Source organism: Pygocentrus nattereri, chromosome 17, assembly GCF_015220715.1.
Source record: "Pygocentrus nattereri isolate fPygNat1 chromosome 17, fPygNat1.pri, whole genome shotgun sequence".
In the NCBI taxonomy this organism is placed as follows: Eukaryota; Metazoa; Chordata; class Actinopteri; order Characiformes; family Serrasalmidae; genus Pygocentrus; species Pygocentrus nattereri.
In genome coordinates this window covers 28608839-28636737 of record NC_051227.1, presented here as the reverse complement: position 1 = coordinate 28636737, position 27899 = coordinate 28608839, and the positions used below count along the sequence as shown (strand labels likewise).

At 39.1% G+C, this 27899-nt stretch overlaps 3 protein-coding genes across 9 annotated transcripts; 1 reads left to right on the top strand and 2 right to left on the bottom strand.

The window, feature by feature from the left end:
* Positions 1–1787: 1787 nt before the first annotated feature.
* Positions 1788–8504, bottom strand: spcs2 (signal peptidase complex subunit 2). The gene is made up of 5 exons (XM_017696738.2): positions 8323–8504; positions 5703–5786; positions 5456–5616; positions 4806–4940; positions 1788–3181 (listed from the first exon to the last, which is right to left on the bottom strand). Exons 1-5 carry the CDS (start codon positions 8359–8361, stop codon positions 2995–2997), a joined length of 606 nt encoding a protein of 201 aa, XP_017552227.1. The 5' UTR covers positions 8362–8504; the 3' UTR covers positions 1788–2994.
* A 2050-nt stretch (positions 8505–10554) lies between these two features.
* Positions 10555–16886, bottom strand: rnf169 (ring finger protein 169). The gene is made up of 6 exons (XM_017696740.2): positions 16466–16886; positions 14960–15033; positions 14641–14730; positions 14259–14368; positions 13732–13831; positions 10555–12592 (listed from the first exon to the last, which is right to left on the bottom strand). The coding sequence occupies exons 1-6, from the start codon at positions 16884–16886 to the stop codon at positions 11396–11398; spliced, it is 1992 nt and encodes a 663-aa protein (XP_017552229.1). The 3' UTR covers positions 10555–11395.
* lipt2 (lipoyl(octanoyl) transferase 2) lies at positions 16626–23862 on the top strand. Of its 7 annotated transcripts, none has more exons than XM_017696744.2 (3): positions 16626–16759; positions 22118–22592; positions 22679–23862. In XM_017696744.2, the coding sequence occupies exons 2-3, from the start codon at positions 22148–22150 to the stop codon at positions 22930–22932; spliced, it is 699 nt and encodes a 232-aa protein (XP_017552233.1). In that variant the 5' UTR covers positions 16626–16759; positions 22118–22147; the 3' UTR covers positions 22933–23862. The 7 variants fall into 7 exon arrangements, with proteins under 7 accessions (XP_017552233.1, XP_017552231.1, XP_017552235.1 ...); XM_017696742.2 differs by lacking the exon at positions 16626–16759 and adding an exon at positions 17072–17301; XM_017696746.2 differs by lacking the exon at positions 16626–16759 and adding an exon at positions 17084–17213.
* Positions 23863–27899: the final 4037 nt, after the last annotated feature.

The following is a 27899-nucleotide window of genomic DNA, read 5'->3' as shown; positions in this document are numbered from 1 at the left end:
TTCAGCTATATTGCTGGCTGATGTTAACATTGCGAACATTAATGAACAATGAATTAAGCTGATTAAGCATTATTGTGAACACAATGGACAGGGATGTTTCTTGCATTAAGCTATATGAGCAGTCACTTGGACCCCCCACACCACCAGGGAGTCCACAGACTCTCGTGCAAAATAACTGAATGCAGACATCACCCCTTTTAATGAACTATTACTTCTTTTTCTATTCTTGCATATAAAGAATATGAGCGCCTCAAATATTCATAAGAGTGGAAGCAGCCCTGCAAATAGAAGCAGGCAAGAAGATGCTACATTCACTCCTGCTGAGTATTGATAGTGCAAAGATTTGGGATGGAAAACAGTAAACTATCACTTTAAAAACATGCTCATAAAACAGCCACAGCGTTTTCTTGTGTGCAATATCTCCATCTTTAGGTTTCTGCTTGCCAGTCAGCAGCGTGCCACTAGTACAGTAGAATATAAACATCCACAGCTCCCTTTATGAGTCCATCTCTATCTGGCCAATCTCTGCATATCTTGCATAATCATTCACAGACCAGCTGGACTGGCGAGATCATAAATGACCCATTTCTTCAGCAATGTCATTTTTGTGATCTCATTTATGGTAAAGCCTGATCCAAGCAGGGTTGATTTTAATTAGCATGGAGACCTGATAAATCCTTTAATTAGATTTGCTAGAACCAGCTGTAGCAGTTGACGTGGGTGACTTTGTAATTTGGTGTTATGATAGCTGTCATACAAACAGAATGCAAATATCATGCAGCATAATTTTATCATGTCACATCATGGACATGCAGTTTTTTTTTGGCAGAATGTTAATCAACAACTATTTTATTAAAGGCTGGCAAAACATTGTGCTTATTTTATGTTATAGGCCTATACTGTTTCTAGTTTGATCACTGGTGATGCCACAGCCATCCATGCCCAGGAGTCCAATCACTCAGCACAATACCAGTCACTGTGGAAGTGTGTTAGGCTCACGTAACAGAACCAGTGAGCATCCTCCTTCAAGCGCGTTCAGCTGCCCGATGACGACGTGTTGACGGCAGGTTGAAAAGATGCAGTGGATGGATTCAGATGACTCAAAATGTAACTAATCGAAACTGGCCCTTTATTTTGCATTGCTCCATTTTAAAACATCAGGTTAAGAAAAGGTGCAAATATTTAATTTTCACCTGGGGAAAACTTATTTAAGGTTCACAGTTGGACCGGAAAGCCATTATTGTACCTTTAGGTTACATTTACACTGTTTGTACCTTGATGAACAAAAAAATGTTCCTGCACAGAACCTCTAGTTCTAACAGTGTACTTTAAGTGCCTAAAACAGAATGAGGTGTAAATGAGCAGAACATCATTAGAGAGGATTTGGAGAAGTTGGTCTTATCTAACCCTCAGACATTTAGTTTGGTTTGCTCTTGATTGTTGAAGTAAGTGGCATCACCACGGCAACATCTAGATAGCTCCCCGAGGCCTTCAGAACGAAGGTTGTAGATGCACATGAGTCAGAGATTTAAAAAGATCTCAATACAAGTAGCAGCCATTCCACTGTCTGGAAAATCATTTACGAGTGGAGAACATTTAAAACCACTGCCAAAGACCTGACTTGTGGAGTCACTGCCAGCTCAAGCGCACGCCGTCATCAAAGCAAAAGAGGATGTAAAAAAGATGCTCTGAAATTCATGTGAATGTGTCAGACACTACTTTTCTCACTTGTAAAGCATCAAAAGCTTTAAATCGCAAACATCAGATGAAAGAACTCCAAAAACGCATTTACAAATGGCTTTGCAACTTTATTTGATAACTTTTTTTGAAGAAGAAAAAGAACAGGCACATACAATGATGATAGCTAAAGCTGAAAAACTACTGACAAAACTTGCAAGTACTCTGGTGTATCCAGATGCCCATACAAAGAAACTTTACTTAGGTCTACAAGTCTAACCATTACAAAATAAATATGGTGTTTGTGATTACGCTGTTTAAACACTAAACCCAAAAGCATGCGCTCCTGGGCAAGAATAACCAACCGTCTTCAATCTTCACGCCTTTTTATGCTGCAAAGGTACGGTTTCAGAAAAGACTAGTTTTAACAGAAAGAACAGGTTTGCTCTGCACTAAACCCTTTAGGGATCACTTATTAAAACAATTCAGTCCTGCACTAGAATAACCCAAGACCAGGAAACCTGCCCACAAGGTAATGACCTATAGAGACTGCACAGCCTGCACACTATGGATGGATCATTTCTCTCACTGTTTGCCCTTTATAGCCAATAGAAATAAACACAGTGCAATTCATAACAAAAAATATCTATCTGCAATTGTCAGAGCGAGTAATCCTATTCAGTAAGGCCCAGGCCTCTCTTAGATGTAAAAATTTCAAGAAAAAAAAAAAAACGACTTATTTCAGACATTCACTCCAATCTTTAATAAGGCGCATCAAATGTAGAAAATTTGAAGGGGAAATAGAAATTCAGCTGCAGACCACTATCGATCCCACTGTAAAGCAAGTTATAGACTCCATGGATGTAAACAGGGTAATACATTTCTATGAGAATAGAAAAAACTGTCTATGCACATTACAGATTATCAAAGGAAAGCAACTGCTCTCCTGGTTCAATGTTTGTTTATGCACCATATTCAATATTCTATCAAATATTCTGCTCCTCCTTACACATGAAGATCACACAAATCTATCATATAAGGAGCCTCTGTAAAACCATCTTACTGCACCTGCACAAAGAATGTCAGACACATTTTCTCAAACTGAATGTTCATATAAAAGTGATGCTGACTGAAAATAAAATTGGACCAATGAATAAAGAAGAAACAAAATATACTATGAAGATCGTTATGCAATTTCAAAGCTGCAGGATAACCTCTCAAACACACAGGCCTGTACAATGTCCCTCCCACAACTACAGCCTTTATTAGTGCTCTGAGGTCACAACACTGCTCGTACACTCACGCTTCCGCTCAGCTTTACTTAGTTTTCTTTTCTCTTGTCAATGTGTCATGAAGCTGCGAAACACACTTTTCATACTGGTCCATCACCAATGTTCCATTTTCATCAAAGAACACCCCAACAGACTTTGTGAACTCAGTCTCCCTTGACTGCTTGGTTTTTCCATCTGTAAAGGAGGCCTTCAGTGTGTACTGGTCATCAAACCTACAGGAGATATTTCAATCCATTAGTGGATACTTGGCTTAAAAGAAAAAGGTAGAGTAAAGAGGAATGAGTGTTCATACACTTCTGGTTTATTTATTTTAACTTGATTTTATTCATTATTTAAAATTACATATATTCATGAAAACCACATTTTATGCTTACACTACATGCACCCCAACCCCAAACTACATTTCAAACCTCATTTCCCAAAAAGTTGGGACACTGGGAAAAATGTAAATACATTCAAAATGTAATGTCCATATAATTTAAACCCTATATTTCAATGAAAATAGTACAAAGACAACAAATCAAATATTGAAAATGAGAAATTCTACTGTTTTTTTGAAAAATATGCACCCATTTTAACTTTGATGCCAACAACAGGTTACAAAAACGTTAAGACCAGGGCTACAAAAGGCTGATAAAGTTATGTAATGCTGAGAAAAAAAAAAAAAAAAAACACCTGGTGGTTAACTGGCCAAGCCAGTAACATGATTAGGTATTTATGGGAAGAAAGAAAAAAGAAAATAAAAAACCCATCCCAGAGGGGCTGAGTCTTTCAGAAAGGGGTGGGGGGATGGGGGGCAAATAGTGTAACAATTCAAGAATAACATATTTCAAAGTAAAACGGCAAAGAACCTTTGCATTTCATCATCTACGATACATAATATTATTCAGAGAATAATTCAGAGAATCTGGAGAAATCTGTATGCTGACTGTGATCTTTGGGCCCTCAAATGTCTGTTTTTAGTGCATTGACATGATTCTGCAGTGGCAATCACTGCATGGGCTTAAGAACACTTCTAAAAAGATAAAACTCCAAAACGCAAAGAAGAAACCATATATAAGCAGGATCCAGAAATGCCGCCACCTTTTCAGGCCCAAGCTCATTGAAAATGGACTGAGGGGAAGTGGGAAAGTGTCCATTTAAAATTCTTTTTGGAAATTATGGAGACTGATTTGGCACATTATGAGATGAATAAAATATGACATAGGAAACCCCGAACTGTTGATCAGCTGAAATCCTATGTTAAGCAAGAACAGGAAAACATTTTCAAATGTTGTTGGCATCAAACCCAAAATGGGCATATACTTTATAATAATTATTTTAAATAAATACATTTTAAAAATTATATATAATTTAAAAAAAATAATGTTCTTGCTTAACATTTCAGCTGATCAACAGTTCGGGGTTTCCTATGTCATATTTCTTTCATTTCATAATGCGTCAAATCAGTGTCCATAATTTTTTTATATTATATATATATATATATATATATATATATATATATATATATATATATATATATATATATATATATATATATATATATATGTTTATTTATTAAGTAAAATAAAATTGTTTCAACATTTGATTTGTTGTCTTTGTACTATTTTCAATGAAATAGTGTTTAAATGATTTGCACATCATTGCATTTAATTTTTATTCACATTTTGCACAGTATCCCAACGTTTGGAAGGAGGGTTGTATAGATTTTTTTTGCAAAATGTAAATAAAAACAGAATGCAGTGACACACAAATCATTTAGAGCCTTAATATCCAAGTACAAGCATCTAAATACTTATTTCTCTTTTTCTATATATAAAATAAAGAAAGAAATACCTTTTAAGACTGGACGAAAGCTGCCAGATGTGGTCAGGGTCCATGCCGGCTGGGTCTTTTTGAACGGCCACGAGAAAGATGTTCTTCTCTTTGTAGGAAGTATACATGGTTAGGATGCCCATCATTATAAAATATGTATTATTAATTAAGGAAACAACAAAAAACAAACATTTTACAAATATTCCCCTGGTGCGGTAATCATTGAATTAAAATTAGTTTAAATGAATTTCAGATTTTTATTGGGAACGCCAGATACCATATTTACCAGATATATGGTTTCATAAAAGATTACTCTAAGCCAGAATAATTTAACTCTCCTCTAATGGGCAACAATAAACATATTATGAATGAATGAAGGTGTTGAATGAATGCATGAATGAATGAATGACACAAGCAAATTTCATCATCACAAGGAAGTGATGCTAAGGTCAGGTCTGAAGTCAGTCTTCAAACAAGCTGTTCTGAACAATGACAAGCATTTGTCCCAGTGGTAATTATACTACTGCACTCATAGGTGACCGGTGCAGAGCAGAAGACGAATCAGCCACTAGACATCACAGAGTTCTGCACTGAGGAAAATTATTTCTAGAGGAAAATGATTTTAGCTTTCACAAAAACAGTAAATAAGGCACACACATCGTGAAGGATATGAAACCACACAACATGCCAGGACAGGTTTGGACTCTGGGAAAGGGTGTAAGTAATCCCAAATCAAAGCTACGATGGCAAAAAGGCAAGAGATGGTGCAAATGAAGAGACGTCCATCCACAAGGTTGAAGTTCTCAGCGTATCCATACTTCTCAATGAGAACCTGGCATTACAAAAGAAAAGGCTGTGAAACAGTGGAATGTCCCCCAAATGACTGTTGGGCAACAACAACAATAATATTTTGCTTACCTTCTTTGCTGCATCATCAAGAGAATTTTTCACAGCTGCACCATCCCATTTGTCAATTTTCACTGGTTTTTCATCAATCCTCCACTGAAAACATGAAATTCACACATTAAGGTGAGCTTCCGTTTTCAAAATTCAGCATTAGTCTTTTTAATGAGACACGACTGCTTAAAGCAGCCTCTCCACACCACACTCACAAGCACACAAATAAACCGACAGCAGTTTTGCAATGAAACCGAAAAGTGTTAACAGGAAGTACCTTAACAGCTGTGCAGCAAGTCTTGATGTTAAAGCTGAACATCTGATATTTAAACATTCATGTAAAGACAATGATCTTTGGATGTGGAATAGAAAGAGGTACCTGTTGCTTACAAGTTAACTCTGAAAAAATGACCAACAAAAGACATTTAGCATTCGCTTTTTATCGTGAGAGGAGTGCTAAAGGCTCTGACATTATCTGAACTTAAAGATCAAGCTACAAATGACTTAAATGTGTACGGTGTGTCTTTGTGAAATGAACAAATGCAAAAAGAAAGTAAAGCTACTTATTGGAGTTATTCTTCCTCCGCATGTTCTTTTCACATAAACAGCTTTATCACCTTATACAGCCTTCAGATTACATACAAGTTTGGACATCCGTTTAACAGGTATTCCAGCCATGAGTGTGTCTGTGTCTCTGGTTAGGAGACTGTTTATTTGGATGTAACAACTTAAGTTACTGCTAGCTTATAGCAACTTTTCTCCTACATTTACATTTATGGCATTTGGCAGACGCTCTTACCCAGAGCGACTTACAATTTGATCATTTTACACAGGTAGGCCAAGGTGGTGTTAGGAGTCTTGCCCAAGGACCCTTATTGGTATAGTGTAGGGTGCTTGCCCAGTCTACAGCGTAGAAGGCAGAGGTGTTAACCACTACACTAGCCAACCACCACATGTGAACATATTATAATTAGGTATAACTGTACACTTCTTGTGAATGTTTGTATTTTACAAGGTATTAGTTACTTTAACTTAAAAACAAACACTACAGCATGAGGAACAGCATTCATGCATTTAACTCATCAAATAACTCAAAATAAGTTAACACAATTCATTGAGCAAACTAAACTTAACAGGATTTACAGCAGCTTTTTGTGCACAGAGCCTTAAACAACAGGCTATAAATGAATGTTACCAATGTGCCCAAAGACTCAGTGATGCTATTTCCACCCCAAATATAAAAAGTGAATCTTTTACTGTCAGGCTATTGCTACAGTTAAAACCGAGCACTTTATGAGAAAAGAACCCTGCTAAACTGAAGAACCAAGTGAAGTGAAGTGTTATATTCAGAAATGAGAATCTTAAATACTCTGCCTTCAGGTATATAAACATATGGTGAGACATATGGTCATCACTCCAAACGCGCTCACAACAGCGTTTTATACATTACAAAGAGGTGGTCATCTAGTCATCCTGCCATTTCTCAGATAGCCATATATACACAGCGTAAACATCAGCGTTTATTTTTAATAGCATTTTCAGCCCTGCTCTGGATCATCTGGAAACACGGGCAACAAGACCAGCCAGCAAACCGCTAACTGTAACACAGACACGTAGAGCTACTCTACCCGCGCAGGTACGGACACGTTAGCTACACGAAATCGAGCATTTATGAGCTTTAAAAGCACTTTAATCATTTGGAAAGGAAAGGAAATCTCTTTTAAACTGTTGATGAAGATGCAAAACAGTAACTGAGGGGTTTCATGTGAAATGTGTCATTTTCAGAGGCAGAACTGTTCACAGCAGTTGTGACGGAAACCAGACGTACGGAGCGTTTAAAGCTACCTCACTTTCTTATAACTGGAAATGTTTAGAAAGCCGCCAGAGACGCTGTTTTACGATAGTTGTCATTTACGACTTTAACGTTACCCTAAATATGTTACATATCTACTAAATGCCTAAGAAGTACATGTACGGAGTTCCGTAACTACTTAAACAGTCAAATAAAAATAACTAACGCTGCACTGCGAGTCTGAAGCGCCTGAGGCGCCACAATGAAACTGCTGCACCTTTTCATGTGGAAAAGCCGAATAAGCAGCTGGCGTATAGGGAGCAGACCTAATTGTGTTTGTGATGAGCCATTTGTCCATGAACAGCATTACATGGCGTATAGAATCTGAAAAGACATGTGTAGGTCGCACTAGTTGTTTTCGATAATCAATGAAATCTTTATCGGAGTTGCAGGCGCCGCTGGGCCCGTTTCCTGCCAGCACCACTGCAAAGGGAAAGACCTAGCGTTAGCCAGCGAGCACACCACTCTGAGCGGCTGTTTACATCTCCGTGTTTCAGCTACGCAGATTTCTGTTAGAAAATGGGCTGAATCCCTCTTTAAATATGCACCCACCCGAACACGTCTACGCCTAGTTCACTGCATCACACTGAGTTTATCGGAGCTGCACGGTCTCTGCAGCTGTCAGCGAGCCGTTAGCGAGCCGAGCGCTAGTCAACCTCTATCCGCTCCCATGACCCAGCGAGGCAGGCCATAACGTTTGAATTAGAAGGGAGCAGACCTCAAGACTCGTGTGAACATCGCACTGCTGCAAAGGCTTAAAACTGAACAATATGATTTAATAAATCTTACTTTTTCCAGCAAACCGTTCTTCACATTCTTCGCAGCCATCGTTCCTTCCTGGTCATTTGCTGTGACCTGGCTCACACTGATTGGGCGCTCATACAGAGCGCAGCCGAGCGGAGGACCCGAGTCTGCCCCGCTGCTGCCTGAGCTCAACTCTCACTGCGGACTTGTCTGAAGCGGAGCCGAATTCCTGAAATTCGTGAAAACGAACCGTGTGCGACACATTCAACAGGCATGGATAAATTACTATAAAATAAGAAAGTGTACGTCTTCTATTATTCATATATAATTCGTAGTTGTAATAGTAATGATTGAAATTTACAGCTATAGCCTCAGCACGCAATGTCTGTTCGGCTTTTTGATGTAGCTTTACCTTTGACTTGACCTCTCGGTATTGTGAAGGGGTTTATAAAAATTAAAATGACCTTTTCTTTTGTTTTCATGTATGTGACGCGTTCAACACCTCCGGCACCTCAGCATCGAGCCGCAATTTTTCCCGCCTTTTCGCTCCCCTTCTTCCAGCTGCAGTCTTAAAGGGGCCTAACGAGTTGTCCTGCCCATCAAGTGGTCAAGGCCCTGCTGTTTTATGGTATTTTTAATGTTATTCCGTGCAGACTGAGCCTTATATTATTCACTTACTCCCTGATTTAGGCGATCAAATTATATGTGTATGTATGTATGTATATATATATATATATATATATATATATATATATATATATATATATATATATATATATATATATATATATATATATAGATAGTTCATCGCAAGTACGATGGAAGGCTGTACACTGTTAACAGGTTTTACTTAACTCAGAGGAAATACTTCAAATGAAAGTATTTTGGACAGTCATGGGCTGGAGGGGAACCAGCCCTGTGACTGGAAGGTCACTTGTTTGATCCCCAGAGCCAACAGCACATGACTGAGGTATCCTTGAGCAAGACACCTAACCCCCCAACTGCTCCCCAGGTGCTGCGGTTCTGCAATTTCCCTCTAGGATCAATAAAAGGATTCTGATTCTGAATGTACAGAAACGGTTTAATTCAGATCAGGGAAGCACAACTTCGGTCCTGGAGGGCTGGTGTCCAGTTAAGGTGATTTACCTGCCCAAACACATGATCACACTCATTTGTTTTTGGGTGTGCTTGCACAGATAAACCTCAAAGCTGTGCTTGCACAGAGAAACCTCAAAGCTGTGCTGGACATCCTCCCTCCAGGACTGGAGTTGTGCACCTTTATGGTATACAAGTTGTCATGAAAAACAAATTCACTGACCAGTAAGAAAACAGTGTTTTCTTTGATTTATCTTTTATTCACTTTGCTTAAATGAATAAAATGGTCAGAGAGTCCTCTTGGTGTACTTTGAGACCTTGTCCTTCAGTTTGAACAAAACTGACAGGGAGATACAAGAAAATATCAACATGTGAAAATATATTGCAAAAAGAGATTTAGACTTCAGCCGAGCTGGATTTCTAATTAAGAATCTTGCACTACAGTTAGTCATAAACCAGCCATATTATTCTGATTATCAAATTCTCATATCAACACCTATGATGTAAGTTTTATGAGACACTGAGTTCTTCAGTGAGATAACGTTTACATGGTTTTCTCGAGCACATTAAGAAAAAAAAATCTGCAAAACAACACCAAAAAAAAAAAAAAAACCGCTTGTATTGTTATGCTACATTTCTTTCCTGCTTGTCATTCAGAACTGCTTGATAGTTTTTGCTAACCCGAGAGTCCACAATCCTGTCACCTAAAAGACCAAATGATTCAAATATTGTTTACAAAAATAAACAATGGGTGCATTTGGTCCCATTATTCGCATAATTATCAAAATTCTCTGAATGCAGTCTAACATACATGCCAAACATATCAAACACTTTTAACAGTCAAAGACCAGGCCAAGCCCAGGCACGCCAGGCTAATCCTTCACTTTCCGTGCATACATCTGCATCAAGTTTCCTTAACAGTATTATTTAGGACCTGTTATACAGTACTGGCTAGAAATCTAGAACTTCTAAAGCATACAGAAAATAAATTCTTCGAAAATATGAAGGGGAAAAACATGGTTAGATGGTCTGACTCAATGGCAGAGATCAGCAAATTTGGCACATTTACAAAATGCCATAAAGACATTTTTCTATTTCCAGAACAGTCTGCAGTGATGTATATAAGCCTGCTCATATATAGTGCAAGTGCTTTTTCAGTAAAATTCAAGGATGTAGACTTGCTGAACAACAGAAAACTTTTATGATATGCACACTTTCCAAACCAGTCATGTGTAGTGAATAGATGTTCCAACAGAGACAGAAAAAAGGAAAAGCATAAAAGCTAATGTGTTCACAAATAATGCACAATATGGAAGAAACTACAACTATTACTTGATTTAATATTAAAAATTAAACCAAAAAAAAAAAATCTCTTAAAGCAACAATTTTAACTGAGATAACAAATGAGGCAAGTTGGGTAATGTATATAAAGCTTTTTTTTTTTTTTTTTTTTGTGCTATCCAAATTTGGATAAAAGCACGGTATGTGTCTATTGGCCAGGAATTCAAGTCAGTCAAGTCAATCATCATACATACTGAGCACTTAAGAAATATGGTTTGTTAATACAAAAAGAAATGAAGAGCTAATTGTTGTTAAATTACAACCGATATTCAGCATTTCCATATTAGTGCCTTTCTGGATTTTAACAAAATAAAACATTAGATTTACAGAGATAATATATATTGCATAAAGGTAGGCTATTCCTCTTCAAAGACCTTAATAAATCAAAATAACAGTCCTGGGGGGGGGGGGTCATTCAGCTAGTTTTTATGGGATTTGAATGTCTTTCAGTAAATTGAGTACTCTGAAGCAAAATATGTCGAGGGCAAAAGTTTCTGTTATATCCATATTATATAAAATAGCAATTTTCAGATAAACTATTTTTAACATGCAATATTTTATGGGGAGAAAATAAAATGACAAGCATAGCTAGTCTTCAGACAAGGACTATTCCAAAATGTATCTGCCCCACAGGTAACAAAACTCATCCTTCTGCAAGTTGCTTTTGTTCTCCCATCTCGTTTTAAGATTTACAATTGAAGTGTTTGACCCTTCTAGAAATTCTTCCTGATATGCGTGGATTATGCACCGTTCTACCATCTACAGACACCCAGGACCGTAGAGAATATTTATCAGAACTTGTCTTATGCCTGTCTATAATCTGGCATTCTTTGTCATATTGTCTTTGTAGCTTTAGTGCCAGTTCTCTGTCCTTTCTTTCTTGATTCATCCGTCTACCATAGAAATCACTCTCCCCATGTTGCATTTTGCAGGCATCACAACTTTCTGTCCTGGCTATTTTTATCTTCCCAGTCAGTTCTAAATGTTTGGTCTTCTGACTCCTCTTCTTGCCCTTTCTTGAGGTAGGTCTGTTGGGTGCACAGCTCCTGACTGACTTCCGTGAGTCTTGGTGGTCCTCAGTACCCTGATTACAGTGACTTACTCCAGCATATTTGTCAATCGATTTAAAGTTTCCACCCTGTTCAGAAGGTGAGCAATGTGTTTTACAAGCATTGTGTGACTTGCGAGTATCAGAACTCTCTAGTGTTATTAATGCCGGGACTACATTTACTGTTGATTTGGTGTCTCCCTCCCTGCTACACGGATCAAAAATCAACCGCCGTTTATTACTCAACAAAGACTTTTCCTTCTTCTTTCCATGAACATCTGTATTTGGACCGCAAGTGCATTTCTGACTTTGCAAGCCCTTCTCCACTGAAACACAACTGCAGGACTTGCCTCTTTTCGCCTCTTCTCCACAGCTCTGTTTAACTGTTAGATCATCTGCCACTGGGCTGGTGATGGTACCTTTGGATGTGACCTTGATACACTGACGATCTACTTCAATCTGTTTCCACTTCTGCAGGATGGTGGGGCTGGCTTCATAGGTGGTTGTTTTTTGGAAGCTCTGGGTCAGGTTCCTTGGCGTGGACTTGACAATAGTGGGCTCCATTAGCCGCCCATCTGGGAGCCTCTTCGGTGGGGTACATGGGGAGCACACGATGGGCTTGAAGTGGTTCAGCTCCTCAGAGATGCTATCATTGCTCTCAGGGCTGATTGATCTCTCTGGTTTAGCGTGAGGCACTACGGAGGTAGCAGGAGAGGCTAATATGGAGCGCCAGTGATGCCTCTTGTCAAGAGGGAGAACAGGTGCTGAGAAGGAACGACTGTTCTCGGAGGACAGGAGGATTCCAGCATTGAAACTATGAGTAACTCCGGCCTGTAGTGAGGAGAAAGAGAACTTGGTGTTGATGAAAAATTGCAATATGCAAAATCATGTATATTATATGGAGACTTTTTTGACAGTTTCCAATAGATTGTTTATAGAAACTCAAATTACTATCTGATAAAACTATCTAATGTTAAGTGTAGTGTTAGGTTTTGGGTTCAGATTAAGGTTAGGGTTAGATTTAATAGAATCTAACATTTCACTGAAACTACAGTGTAGTTTCAAAATAAAGTGTTACCATATTAATACAAGAATATAAAGAGGTGTTACAAAAAAAACCAAAACGTTACATCGCCTTTCCTTTAAACACTTAATAACCATTTTGGGGACTGAAGACATCAACTGATCCAGTTTTACAAGTGGAATCTTTGCTGTTTTTCCATCATTGACTGAGCCACACATTTTTGGGGGGCTGACAGGTTTGGACTGCAGACAGACCAGTTTAGTACCTGCACACTTTGAACACACAGCCATGACACAATCAATCATGTGCAAGTTGTTGCTTGGCGTTGTCATAATCTAAAAGGCAGCATAAACTGCTTCATATGTATATATGTTTTCATGGTTTCATATATAAGATATGTTGTATATATGTCTTCATACATGTGTGTGTTACCACAACATGTTCACAACATTCCTAGTCTTAAACTGCTCTTGTCCCAGCTTTTTTTTGGAACCTCTCACAGGCATTAATTTCAGAAATTACACACACACACACACACACACACACACACACACACACACATATATATATATATAAATAAAGGTAAAAAGATAAAAATCTCGGTACTGTTTTCATATAAATACAGGTCAAGTGGATTCATAAACACTGCTTTTTGCTTTGTTTTTGCATTTCACATCCTGTCATAACTATATGTAAAACTAATTATTAGATAATAATAATAATAATAATAACAACAACAACAACAACAACAACAACAACAACAACAACAACAACAACAACAACAACAACAACTATAATTTATCTTAACACTCTAATAGATTCTACCTGATTAAAAAAATTATACAGGTGAATTGCCACCTTCATGTTACACACTAATGTAAATAAAATTAGGACTAAAACAGTCTAAACTGATCAGACTAGTTACAAGTGTTAAATTATGTCAAACCTTCTCTTGCACAGAAATGTGTGATAGTGCTCGGACTTTTCCTCTGCCTTCCTCAGAGTCAGTACAGCTTCGACTCCTCTGGACAACACTGTTCTGAAAACTAAACAGAGACGACAAAAAGGTGGAGACGGTGTTAAAAGTTACACAAAATCAAAATTCAAATCCAAATTCAAAGCATCCTTACAGAGAATACTGGTTTAGTGGGGGCAGACATGGGCTGTGGGAACAGTCAATGGCTGGAGGTTAGGGAACCGGCCCTGTGACTGGAAGATTGCTGGTTTGATCCCCAGAGCTGACAGTACATGACTGAGGTGTCCTTGAGCAAGACACCTAACCTCCAGGCGCTGCAGACAGGGCTGCCCACCGCTCCGGGCAAGTGTGCTCACTGCCCCCTAGTGTGTATGTGGTGTTTCACTTCATGGATGGGTTAAATACAGAGGTGAAATGTCCCCGTTGTGAGACTAATAAGGGTCATTTAATCTAATTAATCTAAAGTGGATTTCTGATTATGAGGTAAATGTGTGTACCTTCTGCTGAACGCTGGGGAGAACCTTGTTTTCCGCACAAATGCTGATACATGTCTGGTCCTCATGCCTATAGGTTCTTCATTCTCAGAGTCTGACAGGACTCCAATAGACTAAAAAAATAAAAATAAAAAAAACAAACAAACAAATAAATAAATAAATAAGGCTCTCCTGCAGTCTTGACACAGTCCTAATCTGTGTTCTTCTGTCCGAGTATTTGGCCTGATATAGTAAAGTATATATACCTTTTAGTGACTTGATAAGTTTAAAACTCAGTTTAAGATGCATTACACACAGCAGTAGCTCTGTAGACCAAACAAAGAAACCCTCTTACTTTTTTTTTTCTTTATTAAAGTAGCAGAAACAAAAAAGTGTAAAAACATACAGGATCTTGGATGTGCAGCAGTCCAGATTCTTCCTTTCTACAGTGATGAATTCTTTTCTTCCTCTCCTCAGTTTCTTCATCCACGGTCACCTAGAAACACAACTCATCACTTCAGATACTTTTCATTTTGATTTTAAAACAAATGATCTCACCTATATATTACTTTATCAATGTTTTTACAATCCTTCAGGTGTTTAGTTGCCTAGTTCTCTGGATATTCCCTATTAATGCATTTTTTTTGTGAGGCATCTGAGGTGTAAGTGGAGAGACTGCTGGGTCACCCAGACACAATGCTTCCATTTACACTTTGGAAACTGACCTTAATCTTTTGTTTTTCATACTCCTGCCGCACTTCTCCAGCCTTAAATATCTGTGTTGGTGAACGGAAAATATCTGTGGCAGAGACAAAGAACAAACACACACACACATTATTTATTATTATATATGTCTGGTTAAACCAAACTTAGCAAACCCTGCAGAAATACACTTAGAAAAACAGGGAGCATGATGGGTTGGCATGGACATCAAATAATGTAGTATGCATCTGCTTAGAAAATGGGCCCACTGTCCTCCTAGGAATAAAACTGACTGCCTCACACACAGCTGCGCTGACTTGCTTATTTACAGCATGTGCTTATTACTATCATTAAGTCTGTCTTGCTTCAGCCAGTGAAATCAGAATGAGGAGCCAATTAAGGTGGCACTCTTGCCAGCAGTAAACATTTACTCACTACTACATCCATTGTAAACATGTCTATTCGTCTCCTGGTGTCACAGTAGTGTCTATAGTGAGGTTTTCTGGTTGAAAGCCTAAGAAAACCTCGATCTGATGATGTATTATGAAGGCAGGAATAACTTTGGAAAAACTACAAGGGCAGATACTTAAGATCAGGCTTTAGAACCAAAGTTCTGATAAAACTAAAGTAAATTAAAGTAAAATTAAGGCTTTAATATTTTCCGCTAGCCAGGTAATGCAGAAGAAAGACAGATAGGTTAGATAACTAACTAACTAACTAACTAACTAACTAACATGACTGCTACGAAACAAACAGCCTATAGATCAGCAGCTAGACTAGCAGTCGGGATTTCGTCAGTGCTGGTCTACATACAGAACGTTACACAACACTGTACACATAAATAATATTTAAAGAACCTAGGTCTGAATGCCCTTTTCAGACTATATTGTGCAGGCCAAGACTTATTTCTGCATGATTGACCATGCTGGTCTGTTAAACATGTTTTTATATATATATATTTTTTTCCTTTTCAATTTCCACATTCCATGAGAACAACTTGGAAAGCGAGCACTCAAAAGAGTCAGCATTTTATTTATTTATTTATTTTCAATGTAGGAGGCAAAGTGACAGCACGCCATAAGTTAGCCAGACGACAAGGCTGTCCCAGTAGCGGTCCACAGTACAGCAGGCTCTGTGCCAGCTTTCTGCTGAAGTCACAACTTTGTGGTCGATGTGGATGTAATCAGCCCTCTGGAGGAGCATTTGCCGCCTGCGTTACCTCCTAACGCTGGTCCACTAACTCAGGGCTCATCAGTGTAACGTTACCGTGCAGCGATGTAAGGACCTCAAAATGACGTAGCGTTACACTGGGAATCATATTTTGCTTCAGCGTCAACACGCCTGACACATTCGATAAATAAGACATGCTGTCCGACACATTTACCCGTAACGATTTGACTAAAACACTGTCAGATATTTAGCGAGTCATTAGCTAGTTGGGCCCTCGCAAGTGTAACGTGAACTGATCTGCAAGTGTTTCTGGCACGAACAGTAAACTTAAACCTTTTCACATGGCTTGTTTACATTACCTTCCCCAACCGTCGCTCCGTCTATCTGCTCTATTCTCCGCTTGCATCTTTCTGGATAACTCTGGCGGACCATCTCCCATAGCTCGGTGTTGACGAGGCTTTTCTCCCGGGACTGTTTACGGGCCCAGCTGGACACTCGCAGCCGGCATAAAGGGCAGCACAAAGTGCTCAACTCCACTGTCCGCTTGAAACAGTGAAGGCAGACGGAGTGTCCGCACGGCATGGTGACGGGCTCCAACAGGATCTCCAGACAGACAGGACACCTGGCTTCCTCCAGAGTGAGAGACCGCACAGGTATGTGAAGCCTCGGCTTGTTCCTCTGCTCTAGTCCACTGGTGGATTTGGCGCACCCCGTGGCCGCCATTTTCATTGGTATCTCGCTGCTCGGTTTGAAAACAGTCCCCGCCCAGTTTTTTTGCATCAGGAAAGTTGTTTTTTCCCCACCTGTATTCCGACAAATCCCGCCTCCCTGCACTGGGATTGGCTAATCCTGACCCGCGTTATTCGTTATGATTGGCTAGCAGTAGCCCGCGCTCTGCGGGAACGCTTAAGAGTATGAATTATTAGCCAATCCTTGCGCAGGTAGGCGGAGTATTCCGGAATACAGGTAGGGAACAATGGCAGGGTAAAGTCAGCGACTGTCAACACGAACGGCCGTTTTCAATCCCTGTGCTTCGCGCTTAGAGTGACATTGGCTAGTAAGTCAAGTACACTCCGAGTACAGACGACAAAAGCGTCCGCTTTACAAGTATGATTTGAAACTCTATTTTTTGGGGGTATTTTTTATAATAAATCTCACTGTTTTTTCACGAGGAGACGGGCAGTAGTCTTTAAAGGTAAACAAAATTCACCACAGAAGACTAGAAAATGAAAGGCGTTGACTATGTTTGGGGCGGCGGTCATGTTTTAGATGCTGGTCAAGCAGCATATCCATGATGGGTGACCGACTAAACCAGCAGCAGATTATCACAGCTTAAGTAAAACCAGCTTAGACCAACAAAGAAATTCATGCTAGTCTGTGTTGTTTTTATCAGCAAGGCTATCAGCTAAATCCTCAGCTAAGAAACTGGGGAACGTCTATGCTGCTATTTTCAAGAGATGAAGCAGTAGTCTTAATAGAAGGCCTGCACAACCCTGCTTAAATAAACCCATATGAATAAATGAGTTATTCTGTTTTAAGACGTTAACATTAAATATACACAAACGTGCACAAACAGCTTGTGCAGCTCCATACCTTCAGGGGCAATGAAACCTATAATGCATTCAGATCCCACTGAAATAATCTTACTTCTCACTTTGAAAATGTTCACACTCAAGCTCTAATAAGTTTTTATGTCAACTTCTTATGTATCATAATCTCTGATGATTTTTCTAAAATGGAGACTTTTGGCATAATTATCCATAAAAAAGGTGCCACTGTGGGACATTTGGCTAGCTCAGAGGTTAGCGTGCCAACATTCACTGAATTCAGAAGGCCATAATATCATTTAATTGAGAAAATCAGATCCTGAGGTCCTGAAGACTGAGAACCACTGTTCTAGCTTATTATTTACTGCTTGATCAGAAGCCACGTTTAAGTCCATCTAATCAAATTCATGCAGGGTATAATGATGAGTTGATGAGTGGGGTCAGGGGGTCAGTAGGTCAGGTTGACAAATTAAGCAAGTTGACCAACTGAAACTGTTCAGGTCAGCGGGTCCCCAGGACTGGAGTGGAAATAAAGGTAAACAAATGGCAGATTCATAATGCAAAGTGTATTTGTGCTTTTGCTTGGTGTAAAAGACTGAAATGCTATAATTGGAAGGATAAAAAGTAGATAGTAGGAAAACGGACTTGGTGTTCAAACTGCAAAAGCAAATCATTGCTATTACAACAAAACCATTTGTACCTCTATTTTTGTTTTTTTTTGTTTAGTTTTTTGTGCCAGCGATGATTTGTAGACAGAGTTATGTAGACTATCACGCTAAAATGTGTTATTTGGTAAAATAAAACTTTGACAGTATTGCAGCTTGTTTTCATGGCAAAGTTGAGGGATGCACCTATATACAAATTGTGGGCCGGTGCTGATATATATGATATATATAATATTTTCATGTATATCTGCCAATGACAATACATAAACATTCATTAGATGTAGAAATTAGGGCTGACTCCAACTGGATTAGCATTACAGAGAAATATAATGCTTATTTGTAGAGTTGGATTTAAACTATAAGTGAAATACAGAGATTTTAACCCAGCAGCCCAGCATCAGCTAAACATTCGGCTACTCCAGAGAGCAATAAAATAAATCAAGCATCAGTTTGCAATGTCGGTTAAATTTAAACATCTGTCTTGTGATGATAACATTATTGAAGCAGTTATCTTCTAGTTATCATTGTTCATCCCTAGTAAAGTCGCTTAAGAACGAATAAAATTCATAGATGCATGTGAATAGTTTTAAGCATTAGCACATCCAGCGACATTTATAGCACCACTTTGGAAGTAATAGATGAATAAAAGTTGATTGTCAGATGAAGAAAATCAATCAATATCGACTTATTTGTGTCACAAGTGATTTAATCAGACTGCATGTTGATAAACATAGAATGCATCATAGATTAAAGTAAATTGACATGTGAAAGTGCCGAATTACAAAGCAATATTAATCTTTAAAGATGACTTGCTGTAGATGCACATTAATAGGTGAGCTGTGACACATGATGAAACGACCACAGTGTGGAACACAGTCCGGTCTTCAGAGAATAATATGGGAGACGCAGCAACTGAAATAAACAAAGCAACAGTTTGAGGAAATTATTTGAGAAAAAGAACTATTAAAAGACGTTGTTCACTTTGTCTGAGGTGAATTAAACCAGCAGGCAGTTTTCAGTGACAGTCGACACCTACACAAATCCTTTTGCGCAACCGAAAGGTCCGAAGGGCAGCTCTGTAGGCAGACACATTGGACGGCAAACTCCACTGTAGTTCGTGCAGCCCCATGGAAACACCACGGCTGCTCTTCCTTCATCTGATGTGCAGAAAAGTATGATTTTACACGGAATTACACTCAAATTACTCAACACTGCCACTTTCATACGCTTGCATGCAAAGGTTAAGACAATGACATGTTTTGTTGATTTTCATAGTGAAAGTAAGTCTACAAATAAGTACAGAGAACACACTTCTGCACATTTTAATGTACAGTCACTGCTCCCTTGCTGATTTGCTTGATGTCATTTGAACCGGAGTTTTCAAACTTTTCCACACAAATGTACATTATGGTCATGCACGCCCAAATTTGGATCCTCAACTGTAACATATCCCTATTCATTCTGAATAAAGCATCAATGTCTGGCTTCTCACTAAGCTATGCAGTTTCAGTGTCACCAGTCTTAAAGATAAATACTTACCGGCAATGACAATCACGACCAAAAGACATAAAAGGATCAGTCTTTGATGGTTCATTCCTGCTGCTGGCTTTTCTTAAATCTGTTAGATCTGAATGTGGCAGGGTCTTTGAGCTGCAGCTGCATCGCTATTTCTAAAATAAGGAGGGGCGAACTTAATATGAGCACATTCTTGTGCTCCAGATGAAGTCCAGTCACTCAGAAATTCAATTACATGTAACTGAAATGGAAATGAATAGGTCTGATTGTGCATAATGTTATTAAGTACCTTCATAGGCTTTCCTGAATCTAGTCATGGGATGTCTGGACTGAGAAAGCAGGTTAAATTAGTTTCACTGGACTAACGGTCAGTCCAGCATTGCCTTCTATGCCGTTCACTGTTTTCAAAAATCGGCTCTCGTGTCGAACACTGGAAATTAGGGCTGCATGATGATAACAAAGCCATATCAGTATCAACATAGAATTGTTTATCAAATATCAGCATCAAACAGATGTTTAGATCGGATCAATACTTCAAACTGATATTTGTTGCTGTGTTTATTTTCCTCCGGAAGAGCAGAATCATGAACCGTCTGCATTTGTAATCTTGCAGAAGTAAATGTTCTGCTGGTTCCTGGTGGTGTCCAGTAGTCACTAATAGCCTTTTGTTCTCCTGATGGGTTGATGTTAAAGAGTAAAGGATTCTAGTGGTTTAGCAGGTATTCTGGGACTGATAGATGCACTTGATGCTTTGAGGTTTGCTCTGTTTAGCCCAGCCATTTTGTGTTCTTGGACCTTACAGCACTCTCCAGGCCAGCAGGTGGCACTCCGCCACCACACAAGCCCTGAACGGCCCCAGAAGGAAAAAGAAATCAAAGATATTAAAGAACGAAGATGGCCAAACAAACAAACCTCACAGCTACACTTTCAGCTAATATAATGCAGATTTATTTACGGAGACTGTGTAGAAAGTCATTTACTGTCTAAATGAGACTGTTTCACCGTGTCTTCCACGTGTAAAGACGTTTACTCGACACTGAACAGCAAGGAAACGATTCAAACTTGCTTCGTCGGCTTGCGACTCTCGCTTATATTGATAAGCTCTCTGACCAAAATGTCAGCCCACTGGTTCAGTCAAACTGCTTCAGGATGACAGGTTAAAGTCTATTTTTCTCCACGACGAGGAAAATGGAAGAAAATAGCGTTTGATTCTTGCAGGTACTGTAGTTGTATGCAGCCTCTGTCATCATTCCAGAGTAAGGGTAGCTTACAGTTAAAGCTCAGGGCTCTTCATGGGGAACGTTATTCCCAAAGTGCAGCGTTTTACTGCATCTCCAATAGATTTCTTAGTTTTATGTGTAAATTTTGCAGTCAGTGTCAGTTATACAGTATAGTGATGGTGCTAATGCAGGTCCATTTGTCATAATTAAAATATATGCGTAATGTACGTATTTGGACACTTCAGCTTTAAGGTGAACCCATTCCTGCAGCTCATACAGTCTCCACAAAAAAAGCATTGCCAGTAGGAATGCTGTGGAGCAGCTGCAGGTGAGGCTAGGGTCACCATGCTCAATGTCAAGCGACAGCTAGAAGTGTATAAAGCCAAAAAGCAATGGGGTGTCGAACTGTATTCTCTGTGGTGACTGTGCACCATCCAGTACCTTTGGAATGAGTTAGAGTAGTATTTGTGATCCAGAACTAATCCTCCAACATCACTACCCAGCCTCAAGAAGGAATGGAGTCAAAATCTCATAGATGTTCTAACATCTGATGTAAAGACTAGAACAAACTCCCTATTAATGCCCCTGTTTTCAGAAGAGTGCCTCCAGACTTTTGGACATTAGATTAGATTAAGATTAAGTGACCCTTATTAGTCCCACAACGGGGAAATTTTACCTCCGCATTTAACCCATCCGTGAAGTGAAACACCACATACGCTCTAGTGAGCAAACTTGCCCGGAGCGGTGGGCAGCCCAATCCGCAGCGCGCAGGGAGCAGTTGGGGGGTTAGGTGTCTTGCTCAAGGACACCTCATTCATGTGCTGTCGGCTCTGGGGATCGAACCAGCAACCTTCCGGTCACGAGGCTGGTTCCCCAACCTCCAGCCCACGACTGCCCCCATACAGTGTATATTAAAACTTATGTGTGTCAAAAACTTTTATTTAAAAACTTCTATTTTGAAAAATCTACGTGAATACGTTTACATTGCACATGGAATACTCTGATATCGGGAGTGTAATGTAAGTGTGAAGGTCTGATAAAGTTGTTTACTGTTGTACTTACAGCAGGTCAGATGTGCAAACCTGAGAGTCAAGATGTCACTTGGAAAGACCCCAGTCCGCGTTGTGCATTTGGGGAGAATTGCTTACCGAAGTGCCCTACAGATACAGCAGCATTATATCAAACAACATTTTGATTCTTCGAGCCAGATTCCAAACACTTTGCTACTCTGTGAGCACTATCCTGTTTACACTGTCGGAATTAGGCGAGCACAGTACCCAGCCGAAGAAGAGCAAAGACTGAAAGATCTGGGTGCAGACTTTTTCCGCGCAAACCGAGGTGGCCTGATTACTTTTCATGGGCCAGGGCAGCTGGTTTGTTATCCCATTCTCAACCTAGGCTGCTTTAAGAAGAGCGTAAGGTGGTACGTGTGCGAGTTGGAAAGGACAGTGATTGAGATGTGCGGCAAGTTCAGGATCAAAGCTTCTACCTCTCCCGACACTGGAGTCTGGGTTGGAAATAACAAGATATGTGCAATTGGTAATTTGTTTTTGCCTTGTTTCAATTTTTAAAAGTTTAGATTTAGTAACAGAACTGTAATGGTTACCTGCTGTTATGTTTTTCAGGCATCCATTGTGGGAGATATGTGACCTCTCATGGTTTGGCTTTGAACTGCAACACTGATTTGAGCTGGTTTGAAAACATTGTGCCCTGTGGCATTGTGGGAAAAGGAGTCACTTCGCTCAGTCAAGAGCTTGGACGTGATGTAATGATTGAAGAGGCAACTCCAGTGTTATTAGAGGCTTTCAGTGAACAGTTCAGTTGCACACTGACAGAAGCTCAGAGCTTTAGTGATCACACACAACAGACTGTACATTGATATGTTGTACTACTTAATTGTAGATGACAACACTGATCTGACAACACTGGCCTGTTTGCACGTTTAAACTATCGTGTCATTAACCTTAATGAAAGGTTAAATGTTTTTCTCTAATTCTCTAAAATCTTTATATGCAAAGTACTTCCTTGACCTACCTTGTAAAAGCCAATTAACTCGCTCACTCATGTTTAGCAGGCTGAAGATTCTCCACAAGGAGGTGCTGTTAGCACTCAAATAACTTTTGGTGCTTTGCTTCAATGACAGTGTGGTTCCTTGTCTTATTTACTTTAATTTCATTTCTGTCTTTCAAGTATTCAACGTATGACCTTTTTTAAAATAGCTGCATTGAAGTATGATGTTTTCTATTTGGCTAGGAAAAGACCATATTATTTATTTACTCAATAAATCCATGGAAAAAAGCCAGCTTTGACTGCTCTATAAACACAGCCAGTAGAGTATAAAAGAGTGAATAAGGATACAGAAAACAAGCTTCAAGTTATATCTGAATATATGGCAACCATACATAATTTTAATTTTAAATGAGTTCTTTTAAACTGCCTTAAAGCCACAAATATTTTTCCCTTTAAAAACTGTTAACATTATGGGCAATCTAATGCTCTTTAATACTTACTGTAATACTCACTGACAAAAGTAACACCAGTAATGTTTCCTAAAATTTAGGAAACAAGCTTAATTAGATCCACAAGTCCTACTTTAGTCAGATCCTAAGTTTGTACATTGAGATGACTCTGCAATACGTCTTTTGTTTGTCTCTACATTGTATTGTTTCTCATGTTTTTCCTTCCACCTTTTGGGGTCTGCAGTCATGCTGGAAGGTCAACCTGCAACTAAGGTGCTGCTTCCAGAAACAATGAGGATTCTGTCCAGAATGCCAAGAATGATTCTTAAGGACATTGTTTTGGCATATCAAACCAGAACTTTGCATATATATATATATATATATATATATATATATATATATATATATATATATATATATATATATATATATATATATATATATGTGTGGATAAATATGTGTGTGTGTGTGTGTGCGCGCATTTGTGAGCTCACTGCATTTTCTGTTTCTGACTGTCCAAGTAATCTAAAACACATTCAGTGATGTGGAGGTCTGTACTCTGTTGTGGTCAGTTCTGTTTCATTTGCAAATTTTATTATAATTTTTGTTTGCTTTCATTTTTTCGGTGAGGCCTTCTTGGCAGCTACACATCCTTTCAGACCCCTAGTGTTGAGTTGTCCTCTCGTAGTGGAAAGATAGACAGAAACATCTGTGGACTTTTTCAGATCTTAAGCAAGATTGGAGCTTGATTTTCTCCTCTCTCTCAAAGATGAAAGCTTTATGCACTGTTTATCTGATGGTGACAGATTTGGTGGTCTACCGAGTCTTGCAAGGTTGTTAAAAGTCCCATTTTCAGTGTATCTTTCAATAATTTTTTTTTCCGGTTTTGGAAATTCCTTTTTTTTTTTCACTTATTTTCCTTTGTGTATTTTGACAGGACATCAAATAATTGGAGGCGGTCACTGACTTGTAAACAACGCTGTACATTTTACAAATCTCTGTAAATAGCCTGCGTAGTATTTTGCATGAGGGAAATACTTTTGTCTTGAAATGTGATGAAGTTTTTCAATGCAAACACCTCATTTAACAGCTACTGCAGTCGTATAGATTTTACTTCTCTGCTGATTTAATATTAAACTATGAAGTATACCAAATATTAATCTGTGGTTCTTTATTATATTAATACCATCAGGTTTCTTGCAGGTTTCTTTTTTAGCTACTCCTCTGCCATACTTTGTCAGCTTGCTTTGAGATGCAGTATGTGTGGAGCTATAATTACACTTGGAGTAGCTATTGGTAAAGGCACTGCTTATGTAAGCATGATTAATTCTCTGTCAGGCCTGTTCAAATGGCAGCTCCATAGCGGGACCGGCCATGATTTATTGGTCTGATTTTATCATGGTGGCGGCTGTTGTGCAGAATAAACAAGCAGCACACACTCCAGCACTGGAGTCCTTTACATATTCCATCATTTTTAGAGGATGTGTGTCATCAAATAGAAAGCGAAACCCGCACTGCATACCGTACCAAAATATATGAAAGGATACATGTCTTGCTGTGTGCAGTTTTCCATGTGGCATAATCCACCTGGTTTTAGCTCAGACTGCCATTGTAACTAAGTGTAATAAAATACTGAGAATTTTTAACACAATCTACTCATCTGATAAATTGCCCCATCCTTTGGAAAAAAACAGTGGCACCTTGGTGACGGGAATACAATCCTGTTCATTTACAGTCTTTAACCACTGGATGGTGGTATTCTAAAGCTAATCTGTATCATTTTAACCATGCTTGTGATTTTGCCTTTGTCTGCTAATCATCACTCTTTCCAATGTGGATAAAACCACGAATAAGTAATCTGATCTTTAAATAGCCGTAGCTGAAGACTGTACATTGTACAGTGGTTAAACAATAAAATAGAGAAAGACTAAAATGTCAGTTGTAGTTTTTCCGCTCTTGATGAGCATGCAATGTGAATTCTAAAGGTCAGGCCTGGCCGTTGCTGCATGTGGAGTGACTATTACACATGCATATCTACTACACTTCTCAGGCTCTTCTACTTTAATATAATGGTCTTCACCATGATTGCATATATACCATAAAGAATGATGTAATTGTAATCTGAATGAAGCTCTCATGTAAAAAATACTTGCTTATTGCGTATTTAATGACCATGTTATATATACTGATTCATCACACGACATGATCAGTTATGTATTAGGCTTTCATTAGAGGATGACTGGCAAAATGAAAAAAATAATCATCGTTAGTTCTGTTGTAAACACGTGTAGCCTCGTGATGGAAGGGTAGAAAATAACATGAGATTTTCCAGTTTTAGAAACTATAAACCCATTTCTGGGTTTATCTCGATGATGTATCTCGGAGATGGAGGAGGAACATTTGAAAATCTGCTTTGGGATGGATTTTTTAGTGGTGGGGTCCTTTGATATGTGTATGTATATACAGTGGAGAGACTGGGTTACTCAAGTGACAGAAATGACTTGTTAGAAAGAAAAAAAAGCTAAAAGCTGTAGTTAGCAAGGTAGCTATCTGAATATCTACACACGTTATCTTTTCGGCTTCTTTGGCTAAAAGGGTCCATTTTGTCCATTTAGTGACAGAGGTAATGCTTGCTTGGTTGAATTTGTTAGCCTATAGAGCCATGTCTAGGCTAGCAGTCTGTCAGTATAGGTTGATACCATAGGGATTCGCAATGCTTAAATGATGTTTTTGCATGATGCATGCTGGGTATTGTAGTGAGAGAACACTGATGAATGAAAATGTGTTCCAAACTTACGAATTCTGTCAAACAGTTTTACGCCTGAAGGCCCCCTTAAGGAGACCTATAAGTTGTGGTGCTGGATAAAATACAGCTGCAAGCTATAGTGTGAAAAAGAGCTGACTACTCTTAGTCTGCAAGTGTCTCACATGTCTACCTCCATCACTGAAAATTTTAAGTACTGCATTTACTGTGAATCACATAACACTAAGACTATCAGTCAAACACTGATAGTACAACCCCAATTCCAGTGAAGTTGGGACGTTGTGTAAAACAGAAATAAAAACAGAATATGATGATTTGCAAATCCTTTTCAACCTATATTCAATTGAATACACTACAAAGACAAGATATTTAATGTTCAAATGGATAAACCTTTTTGTTTTTTGCAAATATTCACTAATTTTGAACTTGATGCCTGCAACACGTTCCAGAGAAGTTGGGACAGTGGCATGTTTACCACTCTGTGTTACATCACCTTTCCTTTTAACAACACTCGATAAGCGTTTGGGAACTGAGGACACTAATTGTTGAAGCTTTGTAGGTGGAATTCTTTTCCATTCTCGCTTGATGTACAACTTCAGTTGCTCAACAGTCCGGGGTCTCAGTTGTCATATTTTGCGCTTCATAATGCGCCACACATTTTTAATGGGAGACAGGTCTGGACTGCAGGCAGGCCAGTCTAGTACCCGCACTCTTTTACTACAAAGCCACACATGCAGAATGTGGCTTGGCATTGTCTTGCTGAAATAAGCAGGGACGTCACTGAAAAAGACGCTGCTTTGATGGCAGCATATGTTGCTCCAAAACCTGAATTTACCTTTCAGCATTAATGGTGCCTTCACAGATGTGCAAGTTACCCATGCCATGATGCACTAACACACCCCCACACCATCAGAGATGCTGGCTTTTGAACTTTGTGCTGATAACAATCCGGACAGTCCTTTTCCTCTTTGGCCCGGAGGACACGACATCCATGATTTCCAAAAACAATTTGAAATGTGGACTCGTCAGACCACAGCACACTTTTCCACTTTGCGTCAGTCCATCTCAGCTGAGCTCGGGCCCAGAGAAGCCGGCGGCGTTTCTGGGTGTGGTTGATATATGGCTTTCGCTTTTTATAGCAGAGTTTTAACTTGCACTTGTAGATGGAGCGACGAACTGTGTTCACTGACAGTGGTTTTCTGAAGTGTTCCTGAGCCCATGTGGTAATATCCGTTACAGAATGATGTCGGATTTTAATGCAGTGCCGCCTGAGGGATCGAAGGTCACGGGCATTCAATGTTGGTTTTCTGCCTTGCCGCTTACTTGCAGAGATTTCTCCAGATTCTCTGAATCTTTTGATGATATTATGGACTGTAGATGATGAAATCCCTAAATTCCTTGCAATTGCACGTTGAGAAACATTGTTCTTAAACTGTTGGACTATTTGCTCATGCAGTTGTTCACAAAGTGGTGAACCTCGCCCCATCCTTGCTTGTGAATGACTGAGCCTTTCAGGGATGCTCCCTTTATACCCGATCATCACACTCACCTGTGGAATGTTCCAAACAGGTGTTTTTTGAGCATTCTTCAACTTTCCCAGTCTTTTATTGCCCCTGTCCCAAC